At 37.6% G+C, this 19,849-nt stretch overlaps 1 protein-coding gene across 6 annotated transcripts in view; it reads left to right on the top strand.

Moving 5' to 3' along the window:
- Window positions 1–19,849, top strand: part of TPX2 (TPX2 microtubule nucleation factor) — a 57,422-nt gene that overhangs the window by 11,825 nt on the left and 25,748 nt on the right. For all 6 annotated transcript variants that reach the window (XM_045885564.2, XM_064572968.1, XM_045885563.2 and 3 more), the window contains 6 exons: window positions 1,124–1,300; window positions 3,152–3,274; window positions 8,211–8,337; window positions 15,911–16,039; window positions 17,165–17,293; window positions 19,680–19,801. In XM_045885564.2, the coding sequence (XP_045741520.1) occupies window positions 1,195–1,300; window positions 3,152–3,274; window positions 8,211–8,337; window positions 15,911–16,039; window positions 17,165–17,293; window positions 19,680–19,801 (736 nt within the window). In that variant the 5' untranslated portion in view covers window positions 1,124–1,194. The remainder of the gene's footprint in view (window positions 1–1,123; window positions 1,301–3,151; window positions 3,275–8,210; window positions 8,338–15,910; window positions 16,040–17,164; window positions 17,294–19,679; window positions 19,802–19,849) is intronic.

The raw sequence follows: 19,849 nt of genomic DNA, 5'->3' as shown, positions 1-19,849 counted from the left end.
GAGCCCGATGTGGGACTCGATCCCAGGACCCTGGGATCATGACCTGAGCTGAAGGCAGACGCTTAACGACTGAGGCACCCAGGCGCCCTTATGAAGATATTTCTAAGGAAAGAAAGCCTGTAGTTGGCAAAATGTATTGAGCTCTTACTATACATAAGATACTGTTCTAAGCACCTTGACAGATGAGGTATACACGAGTGAGTAAAATCCATCCTTGACTTCAGGAACTTACAGTCTGCTAGGAGAGTCATTTCCATAGTTAACTAATATAAAATTGGATGGTAAACAAAGCACTATGGCTTTGGAGAGGCAACAGTTCATATGATAGGTGGAAACTGGGAAAGTTTGTAGAGAATTGAATTGGACTTTGAATGATGAATAAGATTTTAGTTGGCAGGTATAAAATTTAATGGTGTGTTTCAGAAATTGGATTATTCAGGGCAGAGAGAGAGAGTAAATTGGATGTGGGAGAGGCTAGAAGTGAGAAAATGGTAGATTGAGGGAAAATAAAATAATGAATGTAAAACACCTAGTATGGTGCCTGCCTGGCATGTTGTAGGTACTCATCAAACTTTGCCTCTTTCTAATTCCAACATATTTATCTCAAGGAGTGTCTTCAAGTTACCAAAAAAAAGTTGACTTTGGGGTGCCTGGCTGGCTCAGTTGGTAGAGCATGCGACTTTACATCTTGGGATTGTGAGTTCGAACTTCACATTGGGTGTAGACATTGCTTAAAAAAAAATTTTTTTTAAAGATTTTATTTATTTGACAGAGACAGCGAGAGAGAGAATACAAGTAGGGGGAGTGGGAGAGGGAGAAGCAGGCTTCCTGCTGAGCAGGGAGCTGGATGCGGGGCTCGATCCCAGGACCCTGGGATCATGACTTGAACTGAAGGTAGACACCTAATGACTGAGCCACCCAGGCGCCCCACTTAAAAATTAAAAAAAAAAAAAAAAAATCTTTAAAAAAGAAAAGTTAACTTTTAGTTTGGTTTGAAAAGTAAGGCAACTTGTCCAGGTCATTTTCAGAATTGCAAATGCAGTAGTAAAAGTAAAGTAATTGCTGGGGAATCAGTACCTTAGATTAATGTGCAACCAAGTTTCTGAACCATTTCTTTCATTAGAACGTGATCTGTTGAAAAAAGTGACACGAGTACTGGGAAAAACCTGCTCTTCTGTGCCAAGGCAGGGGACGATGTCACAAATTAAAACTTCCTATTCCTATGATGCACCTACGGACTTCATCAATTTTACCTCTTTGGATGATGAGGAAGATACCCAAAACATAGATTCTTGGTTTGGTAAGTGTCTGCTCTCTCTGGCCATTTTAAGGGTTTGTGGCTTGCTTTGTTCTGAGTACCTTTCAAAAAATAGAAGGAATTGCAAGAAAATAACTAAAATATAAATTCTTTTTTATACCAAGATAGTTTATCATCCATGATATGATAGAAATAATTGAAATGCCCAGTGTTTTGGAAATGGACTATCGGAACAAATCAATACTTTTTGCAGTTAAGAATAAGTATTAATCTTTAGGGATATATGGGAAAATCCAGGTGAAACAAAGTTGAGTGAAACTCTAGGGCTCAAAACATGTCTGTAGTGATGGCAGCCACATAAAAACTTGCTCTACTGTCACTGGGCACAGAATGTAATATTACAGCTAGGATATTGACTTTGATACAATCTACCTATCTTACTCAGATTTCCTCGGTTTCACTTGTACTCATATTCATTTGTGTAGTAAGTTCTATGCAATTTTATCACCTGTGTAGGTTTGTGTATCCCACTGTCAAGATATTGAACAGTTCTAACATCACAAGGATTCTTGTGGTGCTTTTTTGTAACTACAGTTATCTCTCTCTTGCTTCCCTTTACCAATTCTTTTTTGGTGGGAGGGATTATGGTTCTCAGAACCCAATCCCCAAACAGATGAGATTGCCTGATGTTGGGCCATATGATTTGACACAAACTCTGACACCAGTCCAACAATAAATAAGGATGTGGTTATGTTTTCATATTACTTTGGAATAATATGGTGAGGCCACTGATAGATATATCAGGCTAGTAGTTCCTGGGATCTCTTCATTTTATTCTTTCTCATGTCCTTATCCTCTGTATTAAAAAAAAGTCAGTATGTGATGGGAGAAAAAAATGAGTCCATTGCAGCTGCACTTACTACTAATAATGCAGTATCCAAATGTGATGGTACATGCCATTCTCTTCTTTAATGGTATGCAGTGGGGATCCTGAGAGGAGGGATCTGTTGGAAGTGGTGTTGAGGAAAGGTGGAGAAGGGGGCCAGCTGCCCTACAGGGGTGTTCCCTGTGTCTTTGCTTTACTGAAACCCCGAGAAAAGTCTGGGTTATCTATTTCTTTTTCTAAGTTTCTTTAAAAACAAAATAAGAAATATTAGTACAATGATACTATTAAATATAATGTAGAAGAAAAAATTATCCCACTATTCTTTCAAAACCACCTTAGTTCTAATATATTATTTTCTAATTCTCTTCCAAATAATCATCTTTTTACAGAGTGCAGTGGGGGTATGCATGCACGGTGTTATTGCTGGGGCTCACCACATTCCTGAAGCTTCTGTCTATTGGTAGGCTGTTGGTAGAAGAGACGTTTCACTGCTTTGGGCTAACTTTTGGGCACAGCAGAACCTAAGATAAAATTCCTTGAGAGAGCCCTAGGTCTGTTCCATCCCCACACACCCACCTCTTGCCACTCCAGCTGAAGAAGAACCTCAACTCAAATAGACCATAAGATGTCCCTTGTAAGCCCTGCAGATCTTAATGGCTACAGTTTTCTTTAAGAGGAACATGATGTATTAGGTCAGTTCATACTTGTATGGTCCAAATGTGTATCAAGCAAAGATAAGTAGCTATTCACAATGCAGAGTCTGCACTTCTTTTCTATGATACATTGTTCAGTGTTGCCAATGTTTTAGTGATAGTTTTGATAGTTTTTATAGTCTCTATCTCTGACGTATAATGTGTACTCATTTCCTTTTGATCAGTAGACCTTTGTTTGTACTTGCCAAATGAATTAGAAGTGTACGAGAGGAGGGCTTTAGGCCCCATTTTAAGTGCAGGGTACTGATTTATTTTGCTTCCTTGCTGATTGTGACACTCTTAATCTTTTCACAGAAGAGAAGGCCAATTTGGAGAATAAGTTTCCTGGGAAGAATGGCATAGCAGGGCTTTTTCAGGGCAAAACTCCTCTGAGGAAGCCTAATCCTCAGCAAGCTATTGTCACACCTTTGAGACCAGGTAAGAAAGATCATCTTAGAAAAAAGGTCCTTGGTAGAATGGTGGAACGGTATATTAAGAGCCTGAGGGATCTGGGGGAATTACCTAAATGCTGTATCCTTTGCTTTATTATTGGTGAAGTGGGCTAATTCATTTTATGGTGAATGTGACACTAATGATGCTCTATACTTTTTTTTTTTAATCTCTTGGAACTTAAGCTAACATCCACTTTTATTGCCAGATATATAATTCTTTTCTTTTTATGACAAGATTTAACCTAACCTGAGTCTGACTGGGAAGAAAAAAGTAGGAGAGAAGAATGTACTGCTTGTCATTGTACAAGGATTCTTTGAGTCATGTATCTGATTTTAAAAGATAATTGACATTTAGACTGGTGGTTACTAAGTCTGCAGATTATTGTCTGATCAGAACAAAAGAAGCATTTTTAAAGAAATCATAAATACTTAAAAATGATTCTTTTTTAAAATAATAGCTATATTTAGATATAATTCACACTGTACAGATCACCTGAAGTTACGTTTCAGTGTTTTTTATATTACATTCATAGAGTAGTTATACAACCATCACCACAATTAATTTAGAACATTTGCAATTTACTCTTATAGGTAAATCTGAAACTGGCTTCAATTAGACCATTAACTAGAGGAGCCGTACCAGGAAATAGCTGTATTTTTAGTGAACTTGGCTAGTTTATAAAGTCTAAGCTGCTAGGATGACTTTCAAATAATTAATTCATGAGGACAGATGACATCTGTTGAATTTGGGATCAAGAGAAGGACCCTGAACTTTTGCATCCGTTATCTTTCTTGCAGAAGGGATTAGAACTGTATGGCGTGTTTCACTTGACATGCTTGGAATGCCTGTGGCCTGAGTGCTGTGTCCTCAGGTGAATTTCATTCGTTCATTATGTGGGGCAGATTTTCTGTTGCTTTGGTGGTCTTTGTGCTCTTCTTGAATTGAAAGAATATGTAATACTACCTAATTTGTCAGTTCAAGACTGTTTTGTCAACAGTGTGCCCCAAAGCAAGAGACTTCTGCTGGGCCTGTCATGTGCCAAAGACCATGCACATTGCTTACATGCATGCCCCTTAGGCCCCTCAGAGTCTGTTCTTTCATATTATGTATTCTCACCTGTCTATTAGTGTTGTTTCCTCTGCCTCTTAATATATCTGAAAAGTTCCTACTCATCATTCAGGGTCCAGCTCAAATACCCTTTTTTCTCTAACTGATTTCCCGTATTTGTATTCCCGAAGTTGTTTTCATACCTCTATTTTAATTTCAATTTCCTATTGTATTGCTAATACAAAGACATACAATTAATTTTTGTATACTGATCTTTTATCCTGCTACCTTCTAAACTGACTTATTAGTTTTAGTAGCTTTTTTTTATAGATTCCATCAGATTTCTTTTATTTATTTATTTTTAAAGATTTTATTTATTTGAGAGAGAGAGTATGAGTGAGGGGGGGAAGAGAGAGAGAGAGCACAAGCTGAGGGGAGAGGGGGGAGAAGCAGACTGCCTGCTGAGCAAGGAGCCCAATGCAGGACTCGATCCCAGGACCCTGGGATCATGACCTGAGCCGAAGGCAGACGTTTAATCAACTGAGCCACCCAGGTGCCCCTAGATTCCATCAGATTTCTAAATAGATGATCATGTCATCTGCAAATATGCCTTTTATTTCTTTTTCTTGCATATTGCACGGCTAGAGCCTTTAGTAGGATATTGGATAAGAGTAGAAAGGGTAGACATGCCTGTTGTTGCATTTAGGCTTTCACTATTAAGTATGACATTACTTAATGTAGTTGGGGTACCTGGGTGACTTAGTCAGTTGAGCATCTGAATCTTGATTTTGGCTCAGGTCGCGATCTCAAGGTGGTAGGACTGAGCCCCGCATCAGGCTCTGCACTCAGCCCGGAGTCTTCTTGTCCCTCTCCCTCTCCTTCTGCCATCCCCTCCCCCAACCCCTTGTGTGTGCATGCACGCCCTCTCTCTCTCTCAAATAAATAAATAAATAAAATCTTTTAAAAAAAGTATGATGTTAACTATAGTTTTTTCATAAATACCCTTATCAGGCTGAGGAAGTTCCCATCTATTCTTGTTTTGCTGATAATTTGTAATGTATGCAAGATTTAGTCAGATTCTGCTTGTATTGAGATGATTATATGATATTTTTCTCTTTTTTTGGTCTGTTAATACGTTGAATTGCACTGATTTTCCAATGTTAAGCCAACCTTGCATTTCTGGGATGAATCCCAATTGGTTATGATGGTATTTTTATTTTTATAGGTTTTTAGGTTCAGTTTGCTACATTGTTGTTGAGAATTTTTGCTTATATTATTCATGAGGGATATTGGTCTGTGGTTTTCCTTGTGATGCCTTTGTTTGATTTTGATAGAGTAATGCTGGCCTTACTTTAAATATTCCCTTCTTTTCATTATTCCTGGAAGAATTTGCATGGAATTGATACTACGTCTTAAATATTTGGTGGAAGTCACCATTGAACCCAACTGGATCTGGAGTTTTCTTTGTAAAAAGGTCTTTTTTTTTAAGATTTTATTTATTTAGGGTGCCTGGGTGGCTCAGTTGGTTAAGCGACTGCCTTCGGCTTAGGTCATGATCCTGGAGTCCCAGGATCGAGTCCCGCATCGGGCTCTCTGCTCGGCAGGGAGTCTGCTTCTCCCTCTGACCCTCCTCCCTCTCATGCTCTCTGTCTCTCATTCTCTCTGTCTCAAATAAATAAATAAAATCTTAAAAAAAAAAAAAGATTTTATTTATTTATTTGTCAGAAAGAAAGGTTTTTAACTACAAATTCAATTTCTTTAACAGATATAGGTTATCTCTTCTTGAGTGAGTGTTGGTAGTGGTATTTCTACTAGTTCCAAGTTACCTAAGTGTTATTTAGAAGTGTGTTATTTAATTTCCAAATATATAGGGAGGGGGATGGTTCTAGAAATCGTCTCTGTTACTGATTTCTTGAGGGATTTAATTCCACTGTGGTTAAAGAACATTACTTGTGTGACTTGAATCCTTTTAAATGTATTGTTTCATGGCCCAAAATATGGTCTGTCTTGGTATATGTTCTGTGTGCACTTCAAAAGAATGTGTATTCTGCTGTCATTGGGTGGAGAGTTACATAAATGTCAATTGGGTCAAGTTGGTTGATAGTGTTGCTCAAGTCTTCCATTTCCTTATTGATCTTCTATCTAAGTGTACTATCCATTATTAAAAATGGGGATATTGAAATCTTCAACTATATTGTTAAATTGTCTATTTCTCCCTTTAATTTTTTTCAGTTTTTCCTTCATGTATCTGGGCTTTGTTATTTTATATTTATATGCATATATTTATATATACACACACACATATATATGTGTGTTTGTAATTGTTATGTCCTCTTGATGAGTTGACTGCAACATATTTTTGTTAATGAAGTTTTATTGGAATACAGCCATACACATTTGCTCATGTTATTTATGACTATTATATTCTTATGATTTTTCTGTCAATTTGTTCCATGAATTAGAGGGAGTGATTGAAATTTCAGGTTATACTTATGGTTTTATCTATTTCTTATACTTTTTGCTTTGTGTATTTTGAAGCTCTGTTATTAGGTACATAACTATTTAGGTTGTTGTGGCATCTTGAGGAATTGACCATTTTATCATTTTGAAATGGTCATCTTTATCTCTGATGATATTCTTTGCTCTGAAATCTGCATTGTCTGATGTTAATATATCCATTCCAGCTTTCTTTTGATTAGTGCTAGCATGATGTGTCTTTATATTTTAAGTGCATTTTTTGTAGACAGTTTATAATATATATATTTTTTAAGATTTTATTTTTAAGTAATCTCTACACCCAACATGGGGCCTAAACTTACAACCCTGAGATCAAGAGTCATATTCCCTACTGACTGAGCCTGTCAGGTGCCCTGTAAAATTTTTATATTAAATTTTTAAAAATGTAATCATTTCTGCTTTTAAATGGGGTAAGTGCCTCTATTGTAGCCTTGACATAATACAATATCATTTTTTTTTGTTTCTTTTTCTCCCCTCCAGAAAAAAATTTCTTTAGGGAATGAGCCAAATGATTGTTTTCTGGAATAAATAATGCATGAAATGTGTTTTCATAGCCTGACTTTTCTTCCATTTATTTGGTTGGATTTTTTTTTCTTTTATGAAGGCTCAGTTCATAAGCTATACCAGCAAATGCTATTTCTTTCATGAAGCCTTTACTTGATTGTTCTTTCTTCTTATTTTTTTTTTCTCCTTATTCTTTTTTTTTTTTTTTTTTAAGATTTTATTTATTTGACAGAGAGAGATACAGCGAGAGAGGGAACACAAGCAGGGGGAGTGGGAGAGGGAGAAGCAGGCTTCCCACGGAGCAGGGAGCCCGATGCGGGGCTCGATCCCAGGACCCTGGGATCATGACCTGAGCTGAAGGCAGATGCTTAACAACTGAGCCACCCAGGCACCCCTTTTCTCCTTATTCTTATAGTACTTTTTTGTTTCTGTTCCATGATGGCCATGGTAACATCAGAATACTTTATGATAAAATATCTCCTTTCCCTTCCCACCCCTATTTCCCCTTTCTCAAATGCTACATCTTTTAACTCTTAGTGTTTTCAATTTCTGGAGGGGAGAAAAGCTGGCGATTATACCCATAATGCCAGATAATATGATTGTATCAGCATTAAATGTCAGAGATGCTTTTTTCTAAGGTGGTGACTTAGGCTGGCAGATAGGCCTTGGATCCTACATTTCTGCTTCAACCAAAGTAGATTTTATAAATTGGTCTTCTGTATAAGATGTCACTGGAACTAATGGTTCCACTGCTTAGAAGGGATACACACACACATAGATATGTATGTATAGATAGGTCTCTCCAACTTTTTCCTTGGGATTTGAGTGCTGACTAGTTTTTGCTCTCCCACAGTTGACAACACTTATTACAAAGAGGCAGAAAAAGAAAATCTGGTGGAACAGTCCATTCCATCAAATGCTTGTTCTTCCCTGGAAGTCAAGGGAACCACCTCAAAAAATACTCCAGTGCAGCCTCAGAGGTAAGACTGTTTCAGGGCTCAAAGTGGTGGTTATATTAATGGTGTTCAAAGAATAATTATTGTCAGAGTACCTACTATGTGTCCCATACTATATTAGACTCTTTATATTACCTCATTTAATCTTCATAACATTTATGAGTTGTAGATAGTATGCTTAATTTATTGATAAGGACTTAGAGGTACTAAGTTGCTTAAAATTTATATCAGAGCCAGATTTCAGACTGATCAGTTTGGTTCCAGAGCCCTTGCTGTTTGCACCTTCAATATGGGTTGCAGTTTACTTGTGTGGATATATGACAGATATTTTTTTTCCTGTTTATAGGTTGTAAGTCAATTTCATAAGGGCAAGCATTATGTATTCTTACTGTGTCTAACAGTGTCTGGCAGGAGCAGAAGCTGAATAAATACTTGATGAATGAATGTATGGATGGATGGATGGGTGGGTTAAGCTGCAATCTTGGCACTGTGATCTTAAAACATTTAATCTCTTTGAATGTTGTATTTGTATCAGTATCTTTTTTTTTTTTTTAAAGAGAGGGAGTGAGTGTGGGGTGTGGGGCAGAGAGAGAATCTTAAGTAGGCTCCATGCCCAGCACGGAGCCTGATGCAGAGCTCAATCTCACAACCCTGAGATCATAACCTGATTGAAATCAGGAGTTGGATAGTGGTTGATAGTGTTGCTCAAGTCTTCCATTTCCTTATTGATCTTCTAAGTGTACTATCCATTATTAAAAATGGGGATATTGAAATGTTCAACTATATTGTTAAATTGTCTATTTCTCCCTTTAATTTTTTCAGTTTTTCCTTCATGTATCTGGGGCTTTGTTATTTTATATATATATATACACACACACACACATACATATATATATACAGATAATAATATGTATTGTTGCTCAGAAGTGATAAAATTACCCTTTGCAAAGCTTCATGTTGGCATAAGGGTATTGCCTTTTGAGGATAGTGTCATACAAGCTTATCCTAATCTTTTTTGATAAAGAAGCCCATTTTATTATTTTTTTAAATTTATGTTTTTATTATTTTTTAAAAGATTTTATTTATTTATTTATTTATTTATTTATTTATTTATTTATTTATTTGAGAAAGAGAGTGAGCATGTGAGTGGGGGAAGAGGCAGAGGGAGAGGATCTCAAGCAGACTCCACGGTGAGCGTGGAGCCAGACGTGGGACTCGATCTCACACCATGAGATCATGACCTGAGCCAAAATCAAGAGTTGGAATCTGACTGAGCCACCTAGGTGCCCCGAGTAAAGAAGCCCGTTTTAATCAAAGAATTCTGTGAAATCTGAACCAACTATATATCATAAGAGTCTTAAGAGATTACTACTGGTTGATTCTGTGGTTTCTGTTCCATGTTTAGATTGTGAATGAGGCCTACAGAAAAGGGATCCAGTGTCCTATAGATTTCTTCAGAATTCAGGAAAGTGTTAGTGTCTTCACTTCTCCATTTTGTGTATGATTGCTAAAATTGTCTTTCATCCTGACTGAATTCTGAATGCTTTTTGGAAGTGATGGTGTGACAGGAATCCAGCTGCTCTCAGAGTTAGAAGACCTGAATGGTTTTTTGTTTTGTTTTATTTTTAAGGCAAGTACCTCTACCACTCAAAATCTCAGTTTACTGAGAATAACCAAATCCCTCAGGCTTCTTGTCAGAAAGGGCCAAATAAGATGGTATGTGACAGTACTTCGTAAATGATACTGCATTATGAAAATGCATAATAAGAGGTAAAACATTAATGCCGTTAATCTCAGATCTCAGATTTATCTGGTCCAGAGTTGCCTAATCTGGAAAGGAATGGCAGCTGGGATAGAAAGGTATAGAGTCATACAAATTCCCTACTATTTTATTTTCACATGGTTTCAATAGATAGTCTAAAAGATGGCCAAAACTTTATTTTTTTTAAAAGATTTTATTTATTTATTCATTTGAAAGAGAGAGACAGCGAGAGAGGGAACACAAGCAGGGGGAGTGGGAGAGGGAGAAGCAGGCTTCCCGCCGAGCAGGGAGCCCGATGCGGGCCTCAATCCCAGGACCCTGAGATCACGACCCGAGCCGAAGGCAGACGCCTAACGCCTGAGCCACCCAGGCGCCCCGGCCAAAACTTCTTTGACACAGAATAGTTAAGAGTCAATAAGGCCTTAGTGTATCAATAATTTTTCCATGGAGGTGTTGCTTTACCACAAATATATGTTTTAATTTTTGGTATCTCATCCCTTAGCCATTTCTCCCTAAAGACACCCAGCAATTCTTCTCTTGACTTTATAACATTACTGTATGTTGAATTTAAGTAATGGTCCGAAATGGTTCTGTATTTATGTGCTTTGCCTTCTTTCTTTCTAATTTTTATGATTCCCAGTTCATTTTTAAAAATTAACTAATTTTGCTGGGTAATAATTTGCATATAGTAAAATGTACAGATCTTGAGTGTATGGTCTGATTAGTTTTGACAAATACATACCAGCATGCAACCATAATCTGACAATCAAAATATATAGAACATTTCCAACACTTCAGAAAGTTCTCTCATTCCTACCCCTTTATAGTCCATCTGTACTGCTGCTTCTGCCTTCTCACTCTCTCACCTCCCACCCAGAGGCAACCACTGTTCCAATTCCTGTCACCATTGATTAATTTGTCCTGCTCTAGATATTTTTTTAATTAATTAATTTGAGAAGGAGAGAGAGCATGAGAGGGGGGAGGGCCAGAGGCAGAAGGAGAGTCCCCCGGAGAAGGGAGCCCGATGTGAGGCTCGATCCCAGGACCCTGGGATCATGACCTGAGCCGAAGGCAGACACTTAATGACTGAGCCACCCAGGCGCCTTCAGATATTTTTATAAATGGAATTATATGTACTCTTTTATATCTGACTGCTTTCATTTACCATGTGTTTTTGAGATTATCCATGTCATTGCATGTATTGGTAGTTTGTTCCTTTTTATTGCTGATAAGTTCTGTTGAGTGGATATGCCACGATTTATTTATCCATTCAACAGATGATGGACATTTGGGTTGTTTCCAGTTTGGGGCTATAGAAAGCTGCTATGAGTAGTTGAGGACATGTATTTCTCTTGGGTAAATACTTAGGAGTGCAATTGCTGGACCATAATGTTAAATGTACGTTTATAAGAAATAGCCAGAATGTTTTCCAAAGTGACCGTACCATTTATATTCCCACTAGCAATATGTGAGAGTTTCAGTTGTTCCATAACCTAGCCAACTTTTGGTATTGTCAGACTTTTCAATGATATTTCATTGTTTTTAATTTGCATTTTTCTGATGACTAATGATGTTGATCCACATTTTCATGTGATTATTGGCTATTCATGTATTTGCATACATAGCTTTTTTAGTCTGGCTCCCTGCGGTCTCCCCTGGGTCTACAAAGGTTAGAGGTCAGCCAAGACTTTGAGTTTATACTCAGGTTTAAGTGTTCATCCTCTCTGTGGCTCTCTTACTTCTGGGGTTTTGCCTCTAAATTTTCAGCCCTCTCGCCAGCTCTGATGTTTGTCTACTGACACTTCAGGCTAGTAAGATGTTAGCTTTGTGCTATCCTACTATATACACAGTGGGGAATACACTTAATAAAAAAAGCAGCGGGCGCCTGGGTGGCTCAGTTGGTTAAGCGACTACCTTCGGCTCAGGTCATGATCCTGGAGTCCCAGGATCGAGTCCCGCATTGGGCTACCTGCTCAGCAGGGAGTTTGCTTCTCCCTCTCCCACTCCCCCCTCTTGTGCTCTCTCTCTCAAATAAATAAATAAAATCTTAAAAAAAAAAAAAAAAAGCAGCAAACTCACCAGTCTTATCTAGGCAGTTATGTCTTTTAAGTGTGGACACCTCACCAGTTTCTGCTTGCCTTTTTGCTGGACCCCCTGGGTTTTCTCTAATGGTTTAGCCATCAGGCAGGAATTGTACAGAGTTTTTGGTCAGATTTTGAGTGAAATCTTTTCTGTAACTCTTTTACTTTCAGGATTTTCCTCTGAATTTCCAGCTGTTATACTGGCCTTGAATTCTATCTTCTGTTATCTCTAGCCAGTGAGACTGGAATTTTCTGCTATTGGAGGTGCTATGTTTGGGGAGTATCTCAGGCTAAAAAGCTACTAACTCATAATTCTTACCCTTTGCAGTTGCTGTTTTTCATGGATAAATGTTCCTCTGTTTTCTGCCTGCTTTTGGTCACTTTCCAGTGCCTTCAAATAGTTGTAGTTTTGTGTTTTGTCTGTGTTTTGTAATATGTACTCTTTATTACTCATTCAGTACATCCGTTACTTCATTCCTTAATTGAATAAATTTGCTCTTTATTACTCCATGTATTTTTTTTATATGATTTTTATTTATTTGAGTGAGAGTGAGAGAGGTCACAGAGGAAGAGGGAGAAGCAGACTCGCCGCTGAGCAGGGAGCTCAATATGGGGCTCGATCCCAGGATCCTGAGATCATGACCTGAGCAGAAGGCAGATGCTTAACTGGCTGAACCACCCAGGCGCCCCTCCATGTATTTTTTAACATGTAATTTCTTTTAGAGATTATTAATATGAAATATTTGCAGATGAAAGATAGACATTTAGTTAGGATTTGCTTCAAAATCCAGAAGAGTGGATGGAGGGAAAACTGATACATGATTGGCTATGAGTAGATAATTTCTGAAACTAAATGAGTAATTAGTAGTTTACTATATTATTCTTTTTATTTTTAAAATATGCTTGATATTCTCCATAATAAAGATTTAAAAATTGTTACTCTATGCAATAGCATAAAAGTCTGAATATGTAATAATGTCTTTACAGTGTTTAGGACTTTTTTTTTTTTTTTAAGATTTTATTTATTTATTTGACAGAGACACAGTGAGAGAGGGAAGACAAACAGAGGGAGTGGGAGAGGGAGAAGCAGGCTTCCCGCTGAGCAGGGAGCCCGATGTGGGGCTCGATCTCAGGATCCTGGGATTATGACCCGAGCTGAAGGCAGATGCTTAATGACTGAGCCACCCAGGCGCCCATACCGTGTTTGGGACTTTTATAAAGAAAATGTTGAGAGAAATTAAACAAGATCTAACTAAATGGCAGGGCATACCATATTTATGGTTGGGAGACTCAGTATTGTAAAGATGTCAATACTCCCTAACTGATCTAGAGATTTAATGCAATATCCATAAAAAACCCAATGGTTTTCACTTTGGACATTGATAAATTGATGCTAAAATTTATTGAGAAATGCAAAGGTCTAAGAATAGCCAGATACTTTTGAAGTGTTTGGTACATAGAAAGGCATATTATTATGAAGCTGCAATAATTAAAGCTTTATGGTAATACTCAAGGATTAATGAGACCAGTGGAATCAAATAGAAATTCACCTTCCCATATATGGACATGATTTATGACAAAGGTAGTACCACAGATCTGTGGGAAACAGTGCTCTCTCCCCTCCTTTAATAAACAATGCTTGGCTAGTGGACATCCAGATAGAACAGAATGAAACTTGGTCCCTACCTCACTCCATATAAACGTCAATTCTTTCTTTCTTTTTTTTTTAAGTTTATTTATTTCTTTAAACTCTACATCCAACATGAGGCCTGAACCCACAACCCTGAGATCAAGAGTTTCATGTTCCTGACTGAGTCAGCCAGGCACCCTAAAACAGTCAATTCTATGTGGAATTGTAGATCTAAATATGAAAGCTAACGCTCATATAAGGAAATATAGGTGAATATCTTTATGACCTTGGAATAGGGAAGATTTTTTTTTTTTTTTAATAGAACACAGAAAAGCACTGACCATAATGGTGAGGGCTATTGATGTATTTGAGACATTTATCTAATCAAATGATACCATAAAGAAAGTAAAAAGCCAACCCCCAAAGTGGGAGAAGATACTTGTGACACATAAAACCTACAAAGGGCTTATATTCATTATATATAAAGAATTCCTACTAATCAGGAAAGGATTGACGACCCAGTGGAAAACAAATAAGAGACCTGAACTAACACCTTATCAAAGAGGATATCCAAATGTCCAGTAAACATGTGAAAAGTTGCTCTATCTCACTGGTAATCAGAGAAAAGCAAATTAAAACCACAGTGAGGGGCGCCTGGGTGGCTCAGTCAGTTAAGTGTCTGCCTTTGGCTCAGGTCATGATCCTGGGGTCCTGGGATCGAGCCCCGCATCGGGCTCCTTGCTCAGTGGGGAGCTTGCTTCTCCCTCTCCCCTTGCTCCTCCCCCCCTGCTCTTGCTCACTTGCGCTCTCTCTCTCTGTCAAATAAATAAGTAAAATCTTTTTTTTTTTTTAAAGATTTTACTTATTTATTTGAGAGAGAGAGAATGAGAGAGAGCGAACACACAAGAGGGGGGAGGGTCAGAGGGAGAAGCAGACTCCCCGCCGAGCAGGGAGCCCGATGTGGGACTCGATCCAGGGACTCCAGGATCATGACCTGAGCCGAAGGCAGTTGCTTAACCAACTGAGCCACCCAGGCACCCTAAGTAAAATCTTTAAAAAAAAAAAAAAAACCCACAATGAGATTTTACTAGATACCAGCTAAATTAAGTCATCTGACAATATCAAGTGTTCAGGAGGGTGTAGAGCAATTCAGACTATAATATAAATTTGCCAGGGTAAGCATAGATTGGTACAGTCACTTTGGAAAACAGCTTTAGTTGATATAACCAATGTCCTTATGACCTAACAGTCTTACAACTTATACCCAACAGCAACGTGTGTACATGTGTACCAAGAGACATATGTGAAAATTGGCAATAGACTGGATAAATAGTGGTACGTTACTACAGTGACTGTTAGACAGCATGGACAATCAGTGAATTAAAGCTATATGAATCATGGTGGTTGAATCTCATAAACATAATGTTGAGTGAAACAAACCAGACAGAGAAAAATACATGCAGTAGTCTGATTATATTATCTAAAGGGGTTTTTTGTTGTTGTTATTCTTTGTTTTTTGTTTTCTTTCTAAACTTATGTATCATTTTTATGGAATGCATGCTAAATGGCATAACGATAAGGAAAAAGTAATGATTACTATAAAACAAGTCAGGATAGTAGTGCTGCCAGTGTTCTGTTTCTTAGCCTGGGTTGTGATTTCATGAGTCTTTACTTTGTAATCATTTAACTTAATTTTTGTTTTGTACTCTTTTTGGTATGTGTTATATTTTACCAAAAAGGAGTAATAAAGGAAAAAATAAGCACTTTAGTCAGTTACCAGGAGACCTGATCTCAAATGTCAAGTCTGACAGCAATGAGCTATATAACAGGGCCAAGTCACCTCATCTTTTTTGACTTTTACCAATAAAAGGACGGAGTTGTACTAGGTGATTGCCAGTACCTTAAAAAAAAAAAAAGCTGCATTTTAGTACCAACATTTTATGATGAAATTTCAAAACCTATCAGTAAGACAAGAAGAGATTAAGTTTTTAGAGTGGAAATAATACCATGAAACTCTTTGTAGCCCTTGGCAGTTTGACATACGTTCACATTTGTGGGGCACAATTGCATATCTGTAGTAGATGGATTCATTTCAGATAAATTTTGTCAATTCCTGTATCATAGAAGATCTACTAGACTCTCTGCTCAGAAAGATTTGGAACAGAAAGAAAAACATCATGTAAAAATGAAAGCCAAGAGATGTGCTACTCCTGTAATCATCAATGAAATTCCACCCTCCAAAAAAATGAAAGTGTAAGTAGCTACAGCTTCTGTCAGTTGGCATAGGGTTTACTCCTGTTTGCTCCTATGGTTAATAGCAATGGTGCTTGTTCTTATTTTTATTAGTTAGGAATGTATTTTGCTGTAAGTAATAGCCTATTCAGCTAGAGTAGTCTATTTTTTTTAATTTTTATTTTTTTAGTATTTTATTTATTTATTTGAAAGAGAGACAGCAAGAGCGAGAGAAGGAACACAAGCAGGGGGAGTGGGAGAGGGAGAAGCAGCCTTCCCGCTGAGCAGGGAGCCCAATGCGGGGCTCGATCCCAGGACCCTGGGATCACGACCTGAGCCGAAGGCAGACACTTGATGACTGAGCCACCCAGGCACCCCTGCGCTAGAGTAGTTTAAAGAAAAGTGATTTATTTGCTCCACAGAGGTTTGCTGTTGGCTTTGGTTCAGTGACTGAACAATGCCAGGGCAACATCTCTGTGTTAGCTTTTCTTCATGCTTTGTTACTCAAGATGGCAACTCTGTGTTTCTCAGCTTCTTCCTTGTGCTTGTTGCCACATTGTCACAAGGTAGCTGCTATATTTCTAGGTATCACATCCATGTTCAAGAGAAGAAGGAGGGCATGGCAAAGGACAAGGGACAGCACCCATATCACAAAAGTAAAAATATTCCAGAAACCCTGCTTATACTTCAGTTGCCCTATTGTGTCACTTGGATTCTCCCTAGTTGCAAGAGAGGCTGTTGAAACAAGTACAGTAATTTTGCCTTTGGACATTGCTGCCCCAAACAAAATTGGAGTTCTATTAATAAGAAAGAAAGTAGAATAGATATTGGGAAGATGGTTAGCTATCTGCCATTTGTGCATCTGATAATGATCAGTTGGAATCCCTCCCCACCCTCCTGAACCATCATCAGACAATTCTCACCTTGACTTTTATTGGTGTGTTCTTGAAGTTTACCCATTATATCCATTGGTACATATGATCTAATGGTGCTACTGGAAGAATCTTGTGGTTGAGACATACTTGTTGTCCTAAAGAATGAGAAAATTTAAGCCATATGTGGTAGATTTGGGGAGGAGAGTACAGCAGGGTATGCTTTAGGGAATTTAGAGTATTTTTTTTTTTTTTTTGTCCTTTTGAACTGAAGTTCTAACCATAAAAAGAAGCCAGAGGAAGAGGAAGAAGGCAGTGCTCATCAAGATACTTCGGAAAAATATGAGTCTTCCCCAGAGAAAGCCAAGGGCAGATATACTGTGTCTTGTGTACAGCCTGTGAGGTATGCTTCTTTCCTGAATTTAAACTTTAGAGTCAAAAGAGTAAAATTATAAGTGGGTATATCTGCAGTCTGGAGCACATGGAACTTGGGAAACTCATAAAGCTGTAATCATGGTGAGGTGAATTGTTTTATATCTTGGGAGATGCTCATCTTAAAAGTTGAGAAAAATATACTATTAAAGCAAATTAATCTGGGAAACAAATTGAGGGTTATGGAAAGGGAGGTGGGTGGGGGGACGGGGTAACTGAGTGATGGGCATTAAGGAGGGCACGTGATGTGATGAGCACTGGGTGTTATACGCAACTAATGAATCATTGAACATTACACCAAAAACTAATGATGTACTATATATTGGCTAATTGAATTTAAATTAAAAAGAATATTAAAGAAAGGCAAATTAAAAGAAATATAAAAGGAAAAAGTTAGTAAAGGTTTTTACTACCTGAATTGAACGGTTTTCATTTTGCCAAGCTCCCTTCTGGTCTTTACTCAAGCAAAAAATATATTTTCATAATCAGTATATAAGCAACTTTGGATTCTGTTTGTTTGTTTTTTTTTTAAAGATTTTATTTATTTATTTGAGACAGAGAGAATGAGAGACAGACAGCATGAGAGGGAGGAGGGTCAGAGGGAGAAGCAGACTCCCTGCCGAGCAGGGAGCCCGATGCGGGACTCGATCCCGGGACTCCAGGATCATGACCTGAGCCGAAGGCAGTCGCTTAACCAACTGAGCCACCCAGGCTCCCGGATTCTGTTTTCCTTGCTTGCCACGAGAGTATTTCATTTTTTTTCCTGTACTACTGTAAAATCTTCACATTTATCCTTTTTTAATAGTTAATAGTCTATCAAATTATATTTAACCATTTCCTGTTGAAAATGCAGTTACCTATTTTTCACTTTTTTTTTTTTTTTTTTAAGATTTTATTTATTTATTTGAGACAGAGAGAATGAGAGAGAGAGAGCACATGAGAGAGGGGAGGGTCAGAGGGAGAAGCAGGCTCCCTGCTCGGCAGGGAGCCCGATGCGGGACTCGATCCAGGGACTCCAGGATCATGATCTGAGCCGAAAGCAGTCGCTTAACCAACTGAGTCACCCAGGCGCCCCCGATTTTTCACTATTACAAATAATCAGTGAACATCTTTATTGGCAGGGACTTTTCTTTGAGTAGTCTCTTTGGGCTAAAGAAAGAAAAATTCCTTGATTAAAGGATATGACTAGTGTTATGGCTACTGATATTAATTGCCAATTTTCTTTCTTTTTTTAATTTTAATTTTATTTTTTATTTATTTTTAATTTTTTAAATTTTTAAAATTTTATTTTTTAATACATATATATTTTTAGGGGGGGAGGGGCTGAGGAAGAGGGGGAGAGCCTGATGCAGGACATGATCTCACAACCCTGATATCATGAGCTGAGCCGAAATCAAGAATCAGAGATCCAACTGACTGAGCCACCCAGGCACCCTACCAATTTTATTTCTGAAATGAATGTATATGAATTTACAGTGCCATCAGCTTTGGATGAATATTTTTATTTCTTTGTACTCTCATCCACATTGAATTTGTTTTTTTTACATTTAAAATTGTTTCAAATTTAATTGATATGTTGATGGCATCAACTTATTTTAATTTTTACTTGATTGCTAATAGGATTGTGTTACTGTAATTGTAAACATCTTTTCCATATTTCCTCTTGGGGGAATTGTCTGTTTCCTTTTCTATTTATCTGTAAAGTGGTCTTAGTGATAGTCTCATTGCTAAGAATGGCTACTCTAAATTGAACCTTTACTATGTGTCAGGTACTTCGGAAATATCCGATTTAATAGTCACAAATATTCTGTGAGGATAAATATTTGTATTCTTCATTTTACAGTGGAGGTAACTGAGGCTCAGAGGTATTAAATAGTTTTCTCAAGAGCACATAGGCAGAAAATGAAATGTCAGGGTAGGCTTTGAGCTCTGGTTGGTTTCCCTCCTAAGTCTGTCCTCTCTTATCACAGTGTATATTTTATGTATAATAGACTTTTGTCATATTTCTTGTAAATATTTTCCCCATTCTGCTGGTATTTTAATCTTACTTTTTCTTGTGGCCTAAAAGCTAATCACTGTATAGTCAAATTTATGAGTTTTTTGTAGTATCTTCTATAGTCTATTTTAGCTATCTTTTAAAAAAATTTTCGATATTTTGGTATAAATTGTGAATTGGGTTTTTTTTCGTAGTGTTCCCTAATTAAGTCAATATCAGTTTATCAGATAATACTTTTTGGTTTTGATGGTTATTTTATCACAGGTTAAAAATCTGATCTATGTAATACCTTTAGACTCTTTTGAATCACAAACCTCTTTCTTCTCTCCTCTCTCATTTCCTTTACTGATTTGCCCCTTAGGCAGAAGATTCTCAAAAGTACTGAGGAGCAAGAGTTGGAGAAGAGAATGAAAATGCAACAGGAGGTGGTGGAGATGCGGAAAAAGAATGAAGAATTCAAGAAACTTGCTCTTGCCGGAATAGGTTAGCTTGGCTCTCATTGAGTCTGATTTATGAAGGGTGCTTCTCATT

This window comes from Mirounga angustirostris, unplaced genomic scaffold (assembly GCF_029215605.1).
Source record: "Mirounga angustirostris isolate CCGP_5_RB_7025 unplaced genomic scaffold, mMirAng1.0.hap1 SCAF_10, whole genome shotgun sequence".
In the NCBI taxonomy this organism is placed as follows: Eukaryota; Metazoa; Chordata; class Mammalia; order Carnivora; family Phocidae; genus Mirounga; species Mirounga angustirostris.
The sequence above is the reverse complement of the archived record's forward strand: the minus strand, read 5'-3'. Positions and strand labels throughout refer to the sequence as shown.